At 51.5% G+C, this 18,405-nt stretch overlaps 1 protein-coding gene across 2 annotated transcripts in view; it reads left to right on the top strand.

The window, feature by feature from the left end:
* The window catches only part of OGDH (oxoglutarate dehydrogenase), a 66,482-nt gene extending 56,444 nt beyond the window's left edge, over positions 1-10,038 (top strand). For both annotated transcript variants that reach the window (XM_068973003.1, XM_068973002.1), the window contains 13 exons: positions 241-420; positions 758-910; positions 1,661-1,763; positions 1,925-2,053; positions 2,388-2,538; positions 2,808-2,935; positions 3,103-3,281; positions 3,744-3,815; positions 4,477-4,605; positions 5,217-5,289; positions 8,384-8,547; positions 8,732-8,886; positions 8,977-10,038. In XM_068973003.1, the coding sequence (XP_068829104.1) occupies positions 241-420; positions 758-910; positions 1,661-1,763; positions 1,925-2,053; positions 2,388-2,538; positions 2,808-2,935; positions 3,103-3,281; positions 3,744-3,815; positions 4,477-4,605; positions 5,217-5,289; positions 8,384-8,547; positions 8,732-8,886; positions 8,977-9,097 (1,737 nt within the window). In that variant the 3' untranslated portion in view covers positions 9,098-10,038. The remainder of the gene's footprint in view (positions 1-240; positions 421-757; positions 911-1,660; positions 1,764-1,924; positions 2,054-2,387; positions 2,539-2,807; positions 2,936-3,102; positions 3,282-3,743; positions 3,816-4,476; positions 4,606-5,216; positions 5,290-8,383; positions 8,548-8,731; positions 8,887-8,976) is intronic.
* The last annotated feature ends 8,367 nt before the right edge of the window (positions 10,039-18,405 follow it).

The raw sequence follows: 18,405 nt of genomic DNA, 5'->3' as shown, positions 1-18,405 counted from the left end.
TAGGGACTGTCTCAAGAGTAGGCCACACGCAGCCAAGTGACCTCCAGCAGGTGGCCTTCGGCTCTGCCCTGCCTGCCATTAGCCCCACCCTCACCCTCAGACATATCCACTCTCGCCCCAGCCCTGTCCCCACCATGCCATTGGCCTGGGGTTAGGCTTGCCCTGGCCCACCCTCCTTCTGTCCTGCTCATGCTTATCAGTGTGCCCAAGCCCCCTGGCCAAGCTGTCTGTCCCTTGCAGATCGGCTTCACCACAGACCCGCGCATGGCCCGCTCCTCGCCCTACCCCACTGATGTGGCCCGAGTGGTGAATGCCCCTATCTTCCATGTGAACTCGGATGACCCAGAGGCAGTCATGTATGTGTGCAAAGTTGCAGCCGAGTGGAGGAGCACCTTCCACAAGGATGTGGTGGTGGACTTGGTGAGTAACCTTAGCTAGTGTCCTGGAGAGAGGGGTTAGGGCTCCCTAGGGCCAGGGTACACCTCCCTTCCCCTCCCAAGAGCTCCTATGTCTTTGGTTTGGGTGACCCAACCTGGGCAAGAAGGTAATTGGGGTCCTTTCCCAAGATAGCCCCAGGTCACTCTTGTTTCATCTCAGGGGACAGTCAAAGCAATTCTACTGTGTGAAGGAGAGGGAGATAGGACCCTGCTTCTAGAGGTCAACTGAGGTGTCAACTAGGAGAAATGGGATAGGTCCTCATAGGTCCTGGGTCCCGACCAACATGGGCCCTGATGCTGGGGTCTCCCGGCGTGCCCAGGTGTGTTACCGGCGCAACGGCCACAACGAGATGGATGAGCCCATGTTCACCCAGCCGCTGATGTACAAGCAGATCCGCAAACAGAAGCCTGTGCTGCAGAAGTACGCAGAGTTGCTGGTGTCGCAGGGTGTGGTCAACCAGCCTGAGTACGAGGTGCGTCCCTCGCTCTGTCCTGGTGGGTCTTTCTGGAGCCAAGGAGGGATAGAGAAGACCCGCCACAGGGCCAGTGCTCAATTCTGCAGAGCACTTAGGATCCAAGTGAGAACGTGTGAAATATTTACAACTACAGTATTTCAGCACATAACCTGGAAGGTCCAGGCTACTGAGGAGTTAGTTACATGAGGGAGGTGGGACCTGAGAGGACTTCACCTTGGCCTCTGAGGCATATGGAGCCCAGTGCAGAGGGGTGAGGGGGTGAGAGGGTGGTGAGGGACCCAGCTGTGTGCTGGTCTCTCTGGCTGGTCATGAGAGGGAAGGCCCATGCAGGGTGATGGAGAGAGATAAGCGGTGTGGGTCATGAGCAAGCAGAGTCAGGGGCCTGTGGATGAGGGTGGTGCTGGGATCAGGGGCAGGTGCCAAGATGGCACTCAGGTTCAGTCCTCCTGGGGCTGTGCTTGGAGCCCGAGAACTGGACCAGTTCATCAGGAAGACTGGAGGGAAGGTGAGTAGGACCCACAGCCTGCAGTGGAGAAGAAGCCACTGGGACGGAAGCACTGTACTAGGCTTCCCACAGATCTCCCAGAGGTGATGCGTGTTTGGGAGGAGAACCCGGGGGTCCATGGGGTCCGAGGGACTCTGCACCGGGGAAGTGCCAGTGTGTGCTGGCTCGGTGTGTGCTGGCTGGGTGCCCGGCATGCCCGGTGCAAAGCGGCCCTGACAGCTGCGTTGTGCCGAATCCTCTAGGAGGAGATCTCCAAGTATGACAAGATCTGTGAGGAGGCCTTCACCAGGTCCAAGGACGAAAAGATCTTGCACATCAAGCACTGGCTGGACTCCCCCTGGCCTGGTGAGCGAGGCATGCCGCCGGTGAACCCCTTCCGCACACACCCCCTGGGTCCCAGAGTCGGACCCCCGACTGCCACTCTCAAGGGAAGAAGATCTCTACCACCTCTCGGCAGCATTTCACATGTCCACGGTTCCTATGTCAGCCTGCCCTTTCTGTCCCAGGCTTCTTCACTCTGGATGGGCAGCCGAGGAGCATGACCTGCCCCTCCACGGGCCTGACGGAGGACATTCTCACACACATTGGGAACGTGGCCAGCTCCGTGCCTGTGGAAGATTTCACCATTCACGGAGGTGAGGGTGCCCTGCGCCCCCTCTGCCACCACCCGGGCCTTCAGAAGTAGTGCCGACTCCCCTCTGGCCTGAGACTGGTCCTCACCTGGCTCAGGTTCCTGCCTCATTCAAGGCCGAGCAAGGGTGGTTGGATGAGGGTAACCCTGTCGCCTCACCCCTGCCCTGTCATGGTCCTCAGCCAGCAGAGCAGTGGATGAAGGCCCGGGATGTCACAGCCTCCCTGGTCTGGACGCCACTCTTGTGGCAACTCTGGACCCCAGAAGCTGGGGCCACAGGGAGCTCTTGTCCTAAGAGGGTGTTCGGAGCGGCTGGTGAACACTGTCTGCCTCTGCAGGGCTGAGCCGGATCCTGAAGACCCGTGGGGAGCTGGTGAAGAACAGGACTGTGGACTGGGCTCTGGCAGAATACATGGCTTTTGGCTCCCTACTGAAGGAGGGCATCCATATCCGGCTGAGTGGCCAGGATGTGGAGCGGGGCACTTTTAGGTAATGGCCTTGGTGTTCTTGTGGGCCCTTCAGAGCGGAGGAGACGTGAAAGAAGGGCTGTGGTGTTTGTCTTCCAGAAGAAAATCACTGCTAGGAAGCATCATTAGATCGCATTTGTCTCAGGCCCAGAAGCACCCTATTCCTGCTCTGATTAGATGCTTCTGTTAAGAACCAGGCTCTGTGCCCCCAGCGGCGGCTGTGCATGGGGTCTAGTCTGAGCCATGTGCAGGGCCAGCTGCTGCTTGCTAATCTGTGCTGTTCTGCCACAGCCATCGCCACCACGTCCTGCATGACCAGAACGTGGACAAGAGAACCTGCATCCCCATGAACCACCTCTGGCCCAACCAGGCCCCCTACACCGTGTGCAACAGCTCACTGTCCGAGTACGGGGTCCTGGGTGAGCACTGGGGCCTGCAAGGCCCTCCTCCCTTTCCTCCCCAGCCACCTTCTCCCCACTGCTTCCCCGACCACCCCTTCTTCCCTTTTCACCCCCTCCTCCCCACCTCCCCTTCCCACCCACCAGCTGACTGCTGTCCGGTCTCCTCCCTTCCTCCTGCTCTGCAGGCTTTGAGCTGGGTTTTGCCATGGCCAGTCCTAACGCCCTGGTCCTCTGGGAGGCCCAGTTTGGTGACTTCCATAACACGGCCCAGTGCATCATCGACCAGTTCATCTGCCCAGGACAAGCCAAGTGGGTGCGGCAGAACGGCATCGTGCTGCTGCTGCCCCACGGCATGGAGGGCATGGTGAGCCCCTTACCCCTTCCCTGGCAGACCTAGGAAGGGCCTGTCTGGGACCCTGGTCCCGAGACTGGCACGGTGCAAGCTCTGCTGGTGTTCCCCACCTCCCTTGGAGGCAAGAGGCAGGCCCTGCTCTGTTCTGCATAAGAAGTGGGGGTGTGGCTGGGGCCCTGTCAGGTTCAGGCGGTCCCTGTGCTCTCTCTCCCTCCTCCCCCAGGCCTTGTGAGGGGTTTTCTTAACACTCCGATTTGGAAGCCATGAGGAGCCAGGAGTACTGGGCCCTGTCCTGATGTGGAAACTTCCCCTCCACTCCGTAGGCAGGAGAAGGAATTAAACTATTGGCAGGAAAGAGATACCTTGGTGTTTTTCAGACCAGAAATGAGCAAGTTGGTTAAGGAAGAGAAGTACTGAATGCAGCTGTCAGAATGGGGGAAGCTCCTGATTTGTAACTTGTGTGTCTGGTTCCAGGGCCCAGAACATTCCTCCGCCAGGCCAGAGAGGTTCCTGCAGATGTGCAATGATGATCCAGACGTCCTGCCGGTAAGCAGCCACCACCTGGGCGTCTGTGGGCGCCTCTGAAGGTACCGGTGCGCTGTCCCTCTCAGGAGTCACAGGTGGGCCCAGGCCTGCTTGTGTCCTGGAGAGCCCTCTTCAGAGCATAGAAGACAGCACCAGGCTGCTTCCTGCAGCAGAAGCTTTTAGGAGTAGTACTGTCTGTGTTTTGATTCAGGGAAGTTACTTATTGCAGCTTTCAGGATCTTAGTTCCCTGGACGAGGATTGAACCTGTGCACTCGGGAATGACAGCTGAGTCCTAACCACTGGACCACCAGGGAGTTCCCCAGGCAAACATTTTAGAGGAAAGAACTCTGGGGTGATTTTAGTGAAACTTCAAGAGCTGAGAGGAAATTACTGGGAGTCAGTTTCTAAGGAAAGTCTGAACTGGTTTTAGCTAAACCCTGTGTCTGTCCTAGGCCAGGCAGTAGTTTTCAGAGACAGGGATAAATGTTGGACTGAGAATTCCATTCAGAGCTTAGAGCTGTCTGGCTGAGCTCCGTCACTGTCCCCTTTGTGTGCATTTCAGAGGGAGCTGAGGTGCCTGAGGCTGGGACCCGGGGCCTTCTGAAGCTGTCTGCCTCAGTGCCTCCCACAGCAGGGTGCTTAGAGCCTTTGGGCCTTTGGCCTTTTCCCTCTTTGCTCTAGGACCTTAAGGAAGCCAACTTTGACATAAATCAGCTGTATGATTGCAACTGGGTTGTCGTCAACTGCTCCACCCCTGGCAACTTCTTCCACGTGCTACGTCGCCAGATTCTCCTGCCCTTCCGGAAGCCGGTCAGTTGGGGGTGTCCCTGCTCAGAGAGGCCTGGCCTGAGGACTCCAGGGCCCCAGCCCAATGGGAGGATGGACATGTGAGCGGGGGGTTGTAGGTGGTGTGTTGAGCTTGGAGGAGATGTGAGCCCCTTCAGGGGCCGAAGGAACAGAGGGTCCTCAGGAAGCAGGCTCCTGGGCAGGGTGTTGAAGGGTGAGTGGGAGTGTGTGTGAAGGGTCCAAGGAGAGAATGCCTCCTGCTGCTGCTGGTCACCATGCAGGGCCAGGCAGGCCCATGGAACAGGGCAGCCCTGGCCACAGGCAGGGACGCCCAGGAAAGTCTCAGGTGTCTTTCCCAGGTATAGGGTAGTGGTGCCAAGGTTCTGAGCAGACTAGGGTGGGCCCTGGAAGAGAGGGTGGCTAGCTGAGCAGAGCCCAGCATCTCAGGGCAGAGGAAGAGAGCCCAGGGGCAAACAGCATCATCCTGCTTCCTCTTTTCACCTCAGACCTGTACTCCTCCTGACTGCAGAGCCAGGAGGGCCTGTTCTGAATACAGGCCTGGGAAGCCCCTTGCTGCCCTCCTTCTGGAATGCTTAGAACCTGGTCTGTCATGAGCCTGTGCTTCTGTGTTTCAGTTAATCATCTTCACCCCGAAGTCCCTGCTGCGGCACCCCGAGGCCCGGTCCAACTTTGATGAGATGCTTCCAGGTAGGCGTGAGGGGGCTGGGCATTTGGAGGGGGCCTAAACTGCTGCTGTGTAGGGGGCTTGTCAGTCTCACTGTGGTCCTTGCCACATTTTTGGTTACTGGGTAAAGAGCACTGAACACGACAGCCAGGGTGTCAGAGCTTGTGTGCAGACTGGTCCAACAGCATGTCTTCTCTTGTCCCACCAGGGTCCACAGCCTCTGCTGGGTGCACCCCTAGGTCTCTCTTAGAGGCAGTGAAATGAGTCCGAGGTTAGAGTGCACCCTGCTGCCCAAGCACTGCTCCTGGGGGCTGACAGCAGCCAGGGACAGAGGAAAGGTACTGGGTGGGTAGGGCCTGCCCCATAACACCCAGCTCAGTGGTGTGAGGTGTGGCCCACGGCATTGCAATTTCACCCGGACAGCAGACGGAGGCGGCTGGCAGCACGCCACAGCCCTGCACATCCCTGCTGCTGCCAGCCGTGGAGCCCCCTTTAGCTTTCTATCACGGCAAATCCTGTCTTTGGTTTTCTTCCTTTATTATTATTATTATGGTGAAATATGCATTATATAAAGTTTACCATCTTAGCCACTTTTACGTGGCATTAATAAACACACTCACCGGACTTCCTTGGTAGTCCAGTGGTTAAGATGCAGCACTTCCGCCGCACGAGGCACAGGTTTGATCCCTGGTTGAGGAAAAGCAGCTCCCCCATCTCCCCTTCTCCCCCAGCCCCTGGCGCCCCCCATCCTGCCTTCTGTCTCTAGGGGTGACTCCTCTGGGAACTGCATAAAGTGGAATTGTGTAATACTTGTCTTTGTGTGACTAGTTTATGATATCCTCGGGGTTCATCCATGTTGTAGCATGTGTCAGAATTTCCTTCTTTTTAAAAGCTGAATAGTATTCTATTGTATGTATACGGTATACGCACTTTTTGTTTGTTCATCTGTCAGTGGACACTTGGGTTGCCTCCACATTTTAGCCATTGGGAATAATGCTGCTATGAACGAGGGTGTTCCAGTCTTCAAGACCTTGCTTTTGATCCCTTTGGCTAGATGCCAAGAAGCAGAACTGCTGGGTCGTATGGTGGCTCTTGTAGTGTACACACTTTTCCGTGGTGGTCCCCAAGAGCACACAAGGTTCCAGTCTCTCCACACGGCTTCCCAACAGTAGCACTGTTTTCTGTTTCTTTCTTTGTTTTGCAATAGCCATCCTCGTGACCATGAAGTAGTACCCTACTGCAGTTTTGATTTTCATCTCCCTAATGATTAGTGATGTTGAGCATCTCTTCATGTGCTTACTGGCCATCTGTATGTTGTCTTTGGAGAAATGTCATACGTCCTTTCCCATTTTTTAATTGGGTTGCTTATTTTGTTGTTGAGTTGTGCGACTTCTCTCCATTTATTGGATATAGATGCCTTATCAGATATATGATTTTTGCAACTATTTTCTTCCATCTGTGTTGTCTTCTGATGTACAAAATTTTTTAATTTTCATAAAGTCCACTTTTTCTATTTTTTTCTTATGCTGCCTGTGCCTTTGAAGTTACATCTAAGAAATCGTTGTCAAATTCATTGTTTAAGTTTGATAATTTCAGCTCTTGGTCTGCCTTTCATCCATTTTGAGTCAGTGTTTCTGTGTGGTGTAAGGGCCTAGCTTCATTTGCATATGGGTATCCAGTTTTCCCAGCACCATTTGTTGAAGAGACTGTCCTTTCCCCATTGGATGTTATTGGTTCTCTTGTCAAAATCATCTGACCATATACATGAAGCTTTATTTCTGAACTTTTCTCTTCCATTGGTCTGTATATCTGTCTTTGTGCCAATACCATGCTCTGATATTGTAGCTTTGTAATAAGTTTTGAAATTGGGAAACGTGAGTCCTCCAACTTTGTTTTTCTTTTTCAAAATAGTTTTGACTATTTAGAATCCTTTGGGATACCACGAATCTTAGGATGGATTTTATTTCTGAAAAAAAATGTCCATGTCCTTGGGATTTTGATAAGGATTGCATTGAATCTGTAGATTGTTTTGGTCGTATTAAAATCGTGAGTGTTAAGTCTCCCAGTCCATGAACACAAATGACTTTCCATTTATTGGTATCTTTAATTTCTTTCAGTAATGTTCTGTAGTTTTCAGTGTACAAGTTTTTCATTTTCTTGGTTAAGTTTATTCCTAAGTGATTTTATTTATTTGATGCTGTTTCAAATAGGATTTTTTTTCTTTTTTTAACTTTCGGATTGTTCATAGAAATACAACTAAATTCTGAGTGTTAATTTTCTATCCTATAATTTTGCTGAATTCATTTATTAGTTTTAACAAGTTTGTGTGTGTGTGTGTGTGTGTGTGTGTGTGTGGAATCTTTAGGGGTTTCTACATATAAAAGAAACATGATTTTACTTATTCCTTTACAATTTAGATACCTTTTATTTCTTTTTCTTGCCTAATTGCCCTGGCTAGAATTCCAGTGTTATGTTGAATAGAAGTGGTGAGAACGGATCTTGCCTTGTTTGTAATCTTGGAGCAAATGCTTTCAGTCTTTCACCAATGAGTATGATGTTCACAGTGGGTGTCTCATATCTGGCCTTTTTGTGTGTGAAGGTAGTTTCCTTCTAATCCTAGCATTTGCGTGTGTAGCATGAGTGTGAGCATATCGTGTGCTGCATATGTGTTACTAAGTGAACCCCTCATTTTCAGTGCAGCTTTCTGAAGTCAGCCTTGTTCCCAGAGGGATGGTTCAGGCCATGAGTATCTGAACATTTGCTCCAGTCCCCAGTGTGGAAGTTTTGGTGTTTGTAAACTCAGGAGGAGCCTGAGCAGAGCGGCCATGGGGTGCTCCACTAGTCCTAGCTGTCCCCCAAGTCTGAGGCAGATCGTCCGGAAGAATGAACTGGTGTCACTCGCTCTCCAAGGCTGTTAGGCTACCGAGCCTGTTAGGCTCTCTCAGTGTGGATTAATTCAAGTACATCACAGGCTGGTGGGAGGGGTAGTGTCCTAACCCTCAGAAACCCTGTGTTCTGGTGTCAACCATGGTACAGCCCCACCTCATAGAGGGAAGGCCCTAGACACCCTCCGCCAAGTCCTGAGCAAACCCCCTGGCCATGGGGATTCTCTCGTAGGAACCCACTTCCAGCGGGTGATCCCAGAAGATGGCCCTGCAGCACAGAACCCAGGAAACGTCAAGAGACTTCTCTTCTGTACCGGCAAAGTGTACTATGACCTCACCCGAGAGCGCAAAGCGCGGGACATGGTGGAGCAGGTGGCCATCACCAGGATCGAGCAGGTAGGGAGTGTGGTTCCCAGACCAGTGCTGGCGGTCCTCCTCCAGGTGTCTGGGCCCTCGAGCTTTCCCAGAGTTTCTGGCATGGACGTCTTTTAGGGGTCACTGAGCTCCCTGCTGGGGACACCAGCCTCGCCCATCACTCTGAGCATCTTCTCCTGACAGTAGCTTCTCTCTCTCCCCGCAGCTGTCGCCTTTCCCCTTCGACCTCCTGCTGCAGGAGGTCCAGAAGTACCCCAACGCTGAGCTGGCCTGGTGCCAGGAGGAGCACAAGAACCAAGGCTACTACGACTACGTGAAGCCCAGGCTGCGAACCACCATCAGCCGCGCCAAGCCTGTGTGGTAAGGACGCGGGCAGTCAGCTGGGGCTTGGGAGGGTGACGAGCCCCAGTCCCCTCAGTGGCCCTCACCGCTCACTGTCGCCGCCCTCAGGTATGCTGGCCGGGACCCAGCAGCAGCTCCAGCCACCGGCAACAAGAAGACCCACCTCACGGAGCTGCAGCGCCTCCTGGACACAGCCTTCGACCTGGACGCCTTCAAGAACTTCTCGTAGATGCCGCCTGGGCTGCTTGGGCCGCCCTGCATCTCACGACTGCCCCTTGCTTCCAACTAAAGCATCGTGCCTCCGCACTGCCCACACCTCTGCCCGTCCGTACCGCACACGCCCCGTGCTCACTTAGGAACTAGGCTGTTGCCCCATCCTGTGCTTGGCTGCCCCCCAAGCCAGATGCCCACCCCCCCGGGCTCTACAGCATCTGTCCAGCTGAGCAGCCTTCGTGGAGACAGTGGGGAGCGGGAGGAGGGGAGGGAGCCCCTGCAGGTGTCCTGGGAGGGACAGATCTGCCCCCACCCCATCCCCCCAGCTCACCCCACAGGACCGGCCTCATGTGGCATCCCCCTGTGCCAGCAGTCCTGGTCACCCAGCAAGGGGTTCCCGCACCTGGACAAAGGTGGCCTCCTCTCCCCAAGCTGAGCCCCCAACCCCTCGCAGGAGCCATCACTGTCTGAGGGTTTGTGGGGTGGGTGGGCTCTGGCAGGACCCTCACCACGCAGTGGACCAAGGGCACTGCTGCAGGACGGCTGCTGGAGATGGCCCGAGACTGGCCTGGCACAGAGCGGGAGGGTCCACTCTGCAGCGGCCACTTCCACTGCTCCAGAGGGTCCCGGCCACGTGCGGGCCGTGTACACTCCACCACCTGGGGCTGGTTGTGGCCCGAAAGTGCCGCTCAGGGCCAGGGTGCTGGCTGCTCCTCTGGTCCTGTTCTCCCTTCACCTCCAAGCCACCTCCTTTCCTCTTCCCTTCAACGTGATGGAGACTCCGAAGCATTCTTCTCTCTGCTGTGCCAAAGCTGGTCAGAGGGGGAGAGGAGGGGCAGGAGTGAGGGTAGCACAAGGCCAAGGGGCCAGCTCCCCTGACCCATCACAGGGACAAATCTGATTTATTTATTTTGGTTAAAAAAAGTAACAAGAAACTTTGCATTGCATTTGGCTTGACCCATAAAATCTGAGTTCTCCTTGAGCCTGTGTTTGGTGTCATTCTTTCTACTTTGCCATCTCCTCGAAGGAGAAGGCTACTGCAGCATCTCTGCCCTGCCTGGGAAGCGGCTCTCCTCCCTGCTGGGCTCGGATGGACCTCCCCCGTCACGACCACCTCCCTCTGGTTGCCAGCAGCGCCAGATGATTGGCCACCGTCCTCCTCCTCACCTGGCCTCTCCATCCTTACCGTTGCAGATTGTGTCTGATGTACCCTTATTTCTGAGTGTTCCCTACTCCCAAGTCCCCCAGCACACTCCACCTGAAAAAGTACTCAGCCATCTGAGCCAGCATGCATGGTGGGCTCGCCCTAGGACACTGTTAGCACCCTTCAGGAGCCCAAGCCACTCATTGGACCTTGGGAGGGGAGCCATCATACCAGCCGAGCCTTCACAAGGCCCTGTCCCCTCTTGACAAGAGCCCCACTGCCTTGAACCTACACCACACCGGCCTTGGTTCCCTGGAGGGTGGACAGGTCTCAGCACTGAAGGAGGGCTCAGGGAAAGGCCTGGGTGTGGACATGAGGGTAACTTCCATCATGGGGCCCCCTGATATTCACCCCATCTTCTGGGCCACACCAGGGTACCTTGTCCTTGAAGCCTTTTCAGAATGTCTTCATTTTGTCCAGGGGTTACCCAAGGGTCCTCCCGACTTGCCATTGTCTCAGCCAGGTGGCGGGGAGGGAGTGGGAGACAGGACAGCTGTCCCTGTGGGCTTCAAAACCAGCACCCCATCCATCTGATGTGGTCAACCAGGCAGGTTAGAGCCAAAAGAGACAAATGGCTCAGGGCCCCTTTCCTTTCCTGGAGAGACCCCCAGTGCTCTGAGGGGGCAGCTGTCCTGCACTCTGGGGAGTTACAGTCCAGTCCAGAGCACATAGAGCTAAGCCACAATATGGAGCTGGGCCCTCATGTCTTCACTGCTTCCAGTCTGGTCAGGGGGTGCAGGGGAGCCAAGAGCCCCAGGGGGTCTGGTTACTTCTGGTAGCGGGGCTTCTGAGGGAGCCACCACCATGGGCCCTTCTTTCAGGGCTGGGGCCACAGGAATGGGGCAAGGGATTCAGCAGGTCTCTCCCACTCCCACAGCTCTGCGGGGGTCTGCAGCCCTGCCCACATGCAGGGAGAGCAGACCTGAGGCTCTGGAAAGATGAGGCATAATCAGACCATGCTGGGCCACACTCTGGGCAGAGACTACTCTGGTCAGCTCTGTTCCGCTTCAGTCATCAGTTGCCTCGTTCTTAAAATCAGAGCAATGGTGGGAAGGAAGGAACCTCACAGTCTAGGAGGGCAGCCTGTGACCTTAGACGGGATTTCAAGGGGACCTGGACCAGCGTGCATGTCAGTGTGCGCACACATGTATGTGTCTGACATGCCTCTGTGTGTGTGTGTGCATAAGCCTGTGTGTACCTGAGAGTGTGCCTGGGCCACTTGACGCAGATTCCTGGCCTTTCTGGATATAAAGGCCCATCTCCCATCTGCATCTGTGAGAGTATCAGAAGGAGGTCAGCATGTCTGGCAGGAGGGGCTGTCCCTGGGAGGGGCACCCAGGACAGGTGAGCCTGAGCCAAGGAGGAGCCAAGGGGTTCGAGTCCCAGCCATGGAGGTTAGAGTCCCAAGGTGAGGTGAACGGTTTCAGTGGGAGGTGCTGATAGACCTTTCGAGAACCAGAGAAGCAGTGCAGGAGCATCTGAGTTTCCAGTGACTGTCGTAACGACAAATCATAGTACTGCAAACCGGCAGTGGGGGTGGGGGACCATGGGAACTCACACCCAGTCTGGAGGCCCGCGTCTGAAAGTGAGGTGTTGGCAGGGCCGTGCTCCCTCCGCAGGCTCCAGGGCAGGGTCTGCCATGCTGTCCCAGCTTCCCAGGCCGGTGGCCTCACGCTGCTGTCTCAGCTCTGTGGTCACATTGCTGCCTGTGTCTCCGTCTAAGCTCCCCCGGCCTTTCTCTAATGGTTCCAGGGTCCACCTGAAGAACGCAGGATAAACTCATCCTCTCATAGCTCACACCCTTTGCCGTATGAGGTGATAGACATTCAAGGGACTAGGATGTGGACGTGTTTGGGGGGACTTCCATTTTGCCTACTGTATGGAGCTACATCCAAGGACAAGAAGCAGGTACTACTGTCAGCAGATAAGATAGAATGAACAGCAGATAACAAAATGAACCAGGCATGGGTTTCTTGGCATAAGAGAAGCCATTTTTTAAAAACCAATTTTCTTTGGCTACACCGGGTCTTAGTATTAGCACACAGATCTTTTAGTCACAGCATGCTAATTCTTAGTTCTAGCGTGTGGGATCTAGTTCCCTGACCAGGGATCGAATCCAGGCCCCCTGTATTGGGAGAGCGGAATGTTTGCCTCTGGACCACCAGAGAAATCCCTAAGAGAAGCCATTTTGTGACGTAAGCTTGGTCACAGTGCTTGCCCTTAAACAACCCACTCCAGTATTCTTGCCTGGAAAATCCCATGGACAGAAGAGCCTGGTAGGCTACAGTCCATGGGGTCGCAAAGAATCAGACACGACTGAGCGACTTCACTTCACTTCAAGGGGGAAAAGTTCAGTGGTTATCAGGCAAGAGATAACAGGTCACTGGTGAAGACTTCCAGTTCTAGTTCTCTGGTAAAGACTGGAAGGCACTTTCCTGAGCTGTTTTGCAGAATTTAAGCCCGCCTTAGGCACTCAACCATCAGATCAACCGGAACCTGAGGTTGATGATAATGATAATGTTAACCTTTTCTGACTCCCATGTGTGTGTGTTAATTGCTCCTGTCTGACTCTTTGTGACCTCATGGACTGTGTAGCCATGGGATTCTCCCGGCAAGAATAAAGTAAAGTGAAGTCGCTCAGCCGTGTCTGACTCTTTGGGACCCAATGGGTTGTAGCCTATCAGGCTACTCTGTCCATGGGATTTTCCAGGCAATAGTCCTGGAGTGGATTGTCATTCGCTTCTCCAGGGGATCTTTCCACCCAAGGATTGAATGGGCTCTGACCCCCATGCGTTCGACCAACTAAGGCCTGGACTCTGTCCACTGCCCAAGCCCTTTTATGGACATGCATGTTGTTGTTGTTGTTCAGTCGCTTAGTGTCCAACTCTTTGCCACCCCATGGACTGCAGCACGCCAGGCTTCCCTGTCCATCACCAACTCCCAGAGCTTACTCAAACTCATGTCCATCAAGTTGGTGATGCCATCCAACCATCTCATCCTCTGTCATCCCCTTCTCTTCCCACCTTCAATCTTTCCCAGCATCAGAGTCTTTTCTAATGAGTCAGCTCTTCGCATTAGGTGGCCAAAGCTTTGGAGCTTTAACTTCAGCATCAGTCCTTCCAATGAATATCCAGGACTGATTTCCTTTCGGATTGACTGATTTGACCTCCTTGCAGTCCAAGGGATTCTCAAGAGTCTTCTCTAATACCACAGTACAAAAGCATCAATTCCTCAGCACTCAGCTTTCTTTATTGTCCATCTCTCACATCTATACATGACTACTGGAAAAACCATAGCTTTGACTAGATGGACCTTTGTTGGCAAAGTAATGCCTCTGCTTTTTAATATGCTGTCTAGGTTGGTCATAGCTTTTCTTCCAAGGAGCAAGTGTCTTTTAATCTCATGGCTGCAGTCACCATCGGCAGTGATTTTGGAGCCCCCAAAATAAAGTCTGTCATGGTTTCCACTGGTTCTTCATCTATCCGCCATGAAGTGATGGGACCAGATGCCATGATCTTCATTTTTTGAATGTTGAATTTAAAAGCAGCTTTTTCACTCCCCTCTTTCACTTTGACAAAGAGGCTCTTTAGATCTTCTTCGTTTTCTGCCATAAGGGTGATGTCTTCTGCATATGTGAAGTTATTGATATTTCTCCCAGCAGTCTTGATTCCACCTTGTGCTTCATCCACCCCAGTATTTCTTATGATGTACTCGCATAAAAATTAAGTAAGCAGGGTGACAATATACAGCCTTGATATACTCCTTTCCCAATTTGGAACCAGTCTGTTGTTCCATGTCTGGTTCTAACTGTGGCTTTGTGACCTGCATACAGCTTTCTCAGGAGGCAGTTAAGGTGGTCTAGTATTCCCAATTCTTTAAGAATTTTCCAGTTTGTTGTTATCCACACAGTCAAAGGCCTTCATTTCAGTTCAGTTCAGTCACTCAGTCGTGTCCAACTCTTTGCGACCCCATGAATCGCAGCACGCCAGGCCTCCCTGTCCATCACCATCTCCCGGAGTTCACTCAGACTCACATCCATCGAGTCCGTGATGCCATCAGCCATCTCATCCTCAGTTGTCCCCTTCTCCTCCTGCCCCCAATCCCTCCCAGCATCAGAGTCTTTTCCAATGAGTCAACTCTTCACATGAGGTGGCCAAAGTACTGGAGCTTCAACTTTAGCATCATTCCTTCCAAAGAAATCCCAGGGTTGATCTCCTTCAGAACGGACTGGTTGGATGTCCTTGCAGTCCAAGGGACTCTCAAGAGTCTTCTCCAACACCACAGTTCAAAAGCATCAATTCTTCGGTGCTCAGCCTTCTTCACAGTCCAACTCTCACATCCATACATGACCACAGGAAAAACCATAGCCTTGACTAGATGGACCTTAGTCAGCAAAGTAATGTCTCTGCTTTTGAATATGCTATCTAGGTTGGTCATAACTTTTTTTTTAAGGAGTAAGCGTCTTTTAATTTCATGGCTGAAATCACCATCTGCAGTGATTTTGGAGCCCCCCAAAATAAAGTCTGACACTGTCTCCACTGTTTCCCCATCTATTTCCCATGAAGTGATGGGACCAGATGCCATGACCTTCGTTTTCTGAATGTTGAGCTTTACGTCAACTTTTTCACTCTCCTCTTTCACTTTCATCAAGAGGCTTTTTAGCTCCTCTTCACTTTCTGCCATAAAGGTGGTGTCATCTGCATATCTGAGGTTATTGATATTTCTCCCAGCAATCTTGATTCCAGCTTGTGTTTCTTCCAGTCCAGCATTTCTCATGATGTACTCTGCATATAAGTTAAATAAGCAGGGTGACAATATACAGCCTTGACGTACTCCTTTTCCTATTTGGAACCAGTCTGTTGTTCCATGTCCAGTTCTAACTGTTGCTTCCTGACCTGCATACAGATTTCTCAAGAGGCAGGTTAGGTGGTCTGGTATTCCCATCTCTTTCAGAATTTTCCACAGTTTATTGTGCCTATCCAATAAAGCAGAAATAGATGTTTTTCTGGAACTCTCTTGCTTTTTCAGTGATCCAACAGATGTTGGCAATTTGATCTCTGCTTCCTTTGCCTTCTCTAAATCCAGCTTGAACATCTGGAAGTTCATGGTTCACGTTGAAGCCTGGCTTGGAGAATTTTGAGCATTACTTTGCTCAAGACCAGGAGCTGACTATGGCTCAGATCATGAACACCTTATTGCCAAATTCAGACTTAAATTGAAGAAACTAGGGAAAATCACTTCCTGTACAATGTTACAAACCTCCATCCATAGTTCTTCAAGCACTCTGTCAGATCTAATCCCTTGAATCCATTTGTCACTTTCACTGTATAATCATAAAGGATTTGATTTAGGTCATACCTGAATGGTCTAGTGGTTTTCCCCACTTTCTTCAATTTAAGTCTGAATTTGGCAATAAGGAATTCATGATCTGAGCCACAGTCAGCACCCCATCTTGTTTTTGCTGACTGTATACAGCTTCTCCATCTTTGGCTGCAAAGAATATAATCAATCTGATTTCGACGTTGGCCATCTGGTGATGTCCATGTGTAGAGTCTTCTCTTGTGTTGTTGGAACAGGATGTTTGCTATGACCAGTGCATTCTGTTGACAAAACTCTGTTAACCTTTGCCCTGCTTAATTTTATACTCCAAGGCCAAATTTGCCTGTTATTCCAGGTATCTCTTGACTTCCTACTTTTGCATTCCAGTCTGCTATGATGAAGAGGACACCTTTTCTGGGTGTTAGTTCTAGAAGGTCTTGTAGGTCTTCATGGAACCGTTCAGCTTCTTCAGCATTAGTGGTTGAGGCATAGACTTCGATTACTGTGATACTGAATGGTTTGCCTTGGAAATGAACAGAGATCATTCTGTCATTTTTGAGACTGCATGCAAGTACTTCATTTCAAATGCTTTTGTTGACTATGAGGGCTACTCCATTTCTTCTAAGGGATTCTTGCCCACATTAGTAGATATAATGGTCATCTGAACTGAATTTGCCCTTTCCTGTCCATTTTAGTTCACTGAATCCTAAAATGTTAATGTCCACTCTTGGCATCTCTTGTTTGACCACTTCCAATTTACCTTGATTTGTGGACCTAACATTCCAGGTTCCTATGCAATATTGTTCTTTACAGCATTAGACTTTACTTCCATTGCCAGTCACATCCACAACTGGGCATTGTTTTTGCTTTGGCTCTGTCTCTTCACTCTTTCTGGAGTTATTTCTCCACTCTTCTCTGGTAGTATATTGGGCACCTACCAACCTGGGGAGTTCATCTTTCAGTGTCATATCTTTTTGCCTTTTTATACTGTTCATGGGGTTCTCAAGGCAAGAATACTGAAGTGACCCTACAAGAGACTGACCCAGACTTGCCTGTGAGTGTCTAGGAGTCTCTGGTGAAGGCGTGGGTCAGCGGTCACCCGCTGCAGGGTCAGGAGTACTGAGTGCGGCAGTGTGTGCACGGGACCTTTTGAAGGAGGTCGCCTTATCTTCATTATCTCCACCATAGTTGGGTCTCAGGTCAAACAACAGGGAGGAAACACAGCCCTGCCCATCTACAGAAAATTTGATTAAAGATTTACTGAGGATGGCCCCGCCCATCAGAACAAGACCCAGTTTCCCCCACAGTCAGTCTCTTCCATCAGGAAGCTCCCATAAGCCTCTTATCCTTATCCTTCAGAGGGCAGACAAAATGAAAACCACAGTCACAGAAAACTAATCAAACTGATCACATGAACCACAGCCTTGTCTAATCAATGAAACTATGAGCCATGCTGTGTAAGGCCACCCAAGACGGATGGGTCATGGTGGCGAGTTCTGACAAAACATGGTCCAGTGGAGAAGGGAATGGCAAACCAGTTAAGTATTCTTGCCTGGAGAACCCCATGAACAGTATGAAAAGGCAAAAAGATATAACACTGAAAGATGAACTCCCCAGTTTGGTAAGCTCCCAATATGGCAGTTCCAGTTCAGTTCAGTTCAGTTGCTCAGTTGAGTCCGACTCTTTGCAACCCCATGAACCGCAGCATGCAGGGCCTCCCTGTCCATCACCAACTCCTGGAGTTTACCCCAAAGCATGTCCATTGAGTCGGTGATGCCATCCAACCATCTCATCCTCTGTCGTCCCCTTTTCCTCCTTCCCTCAATCTTTCCCAGCATCAGGGTCTTTTCAAATGAGTCAGCTCTTCACATCAGGTAGCCGAAGTATTGTAGTTTCAGCTTCAGCATCAGTCCTTCCAATGAACACCCAGGGCTGATTTCCTTTAGGATGGTCTGGTTTCATGTCCTTGCAGTCCAAGGGACTCTCAAGAGTCTTCTCCAATACCACAGTTCAAAAGCATCAGTTCTTCTTCGCTCAGCTTTCTTTATAGTCCAACTCTCACATCCATACATGACTACTGGAAAAACCATAGCCTTGACTAGACGGCGGCTGTGTGGCACAGGAGCAGCCGAGAGGAGCTACCCCACATCCAAGGTCAGGAGCAGCACTTGTGCTTTGCTGGAGCAGCCATGAAGAGATACCCCATGTCCAAGGTAAGAGGAACCCAAGTAAGACGGTAGGTGCTGAGGTGGGGGGGCATCAGAGGGCAGACAGACTGAAACCACAATCACAGACAACTAGCCAATCTGATCATATGGACCACAGCCTTGTTTAACTCAATGAAACTAAGCTATGCCATGTGAGGCCACCAGACGGACGGGTCATGGTGGAGAGGTCTGACAGAATGTGATCCACTGGAGAAGGGAATGGCAAACCACTATAGTATTCTTTTCTTGAGAACCCCACGAACAGTATGAAAAGGCAAAAAGATATGACACTGAAAAATGAACTTCCCAGGTCAGTAGGTGCCCAATATGCTACAGGAGATCAGTGGAGAAATAACTCCAGAAAGAATGAAGGGATGGAGCCAAAGTAAACACAATACCCAGTTGTGGATGTGACTGGTGATAGAAGCAAGGTCCAATGCTGTAAAGAGCAATATTGCATAGGAATCTGGAATGTTAGGTCCATGAATCAAGGCAAATTGGAAGTGGTCAAACAGGAGATGGCAAGAGTGAACGTCAACATCCTAGGAATCAGTGAACTAAAATGAACTGGAATGGGTGAATCTAACTCAGATG

Source organism: Capricornis sumatraensis, chromosome 5, assembly GCF_032405125.1.
Source record: "Capricornis sumatraensis isolate serow.1 chromosome 5, serow.2, whole genome shotgun sequence".
Lineage (NCBI taxonomy): Eukaryota > Metazoa > Chordata > Mammalia > Artiodactyla > Bovidae > Capricornis > Capricornis sumatraensis.
The sequence above is the reverse complement of the archived record's forward strand: the minus strand, read 5'-3'. Positions and strand labels throughout refer to the sequence as shown.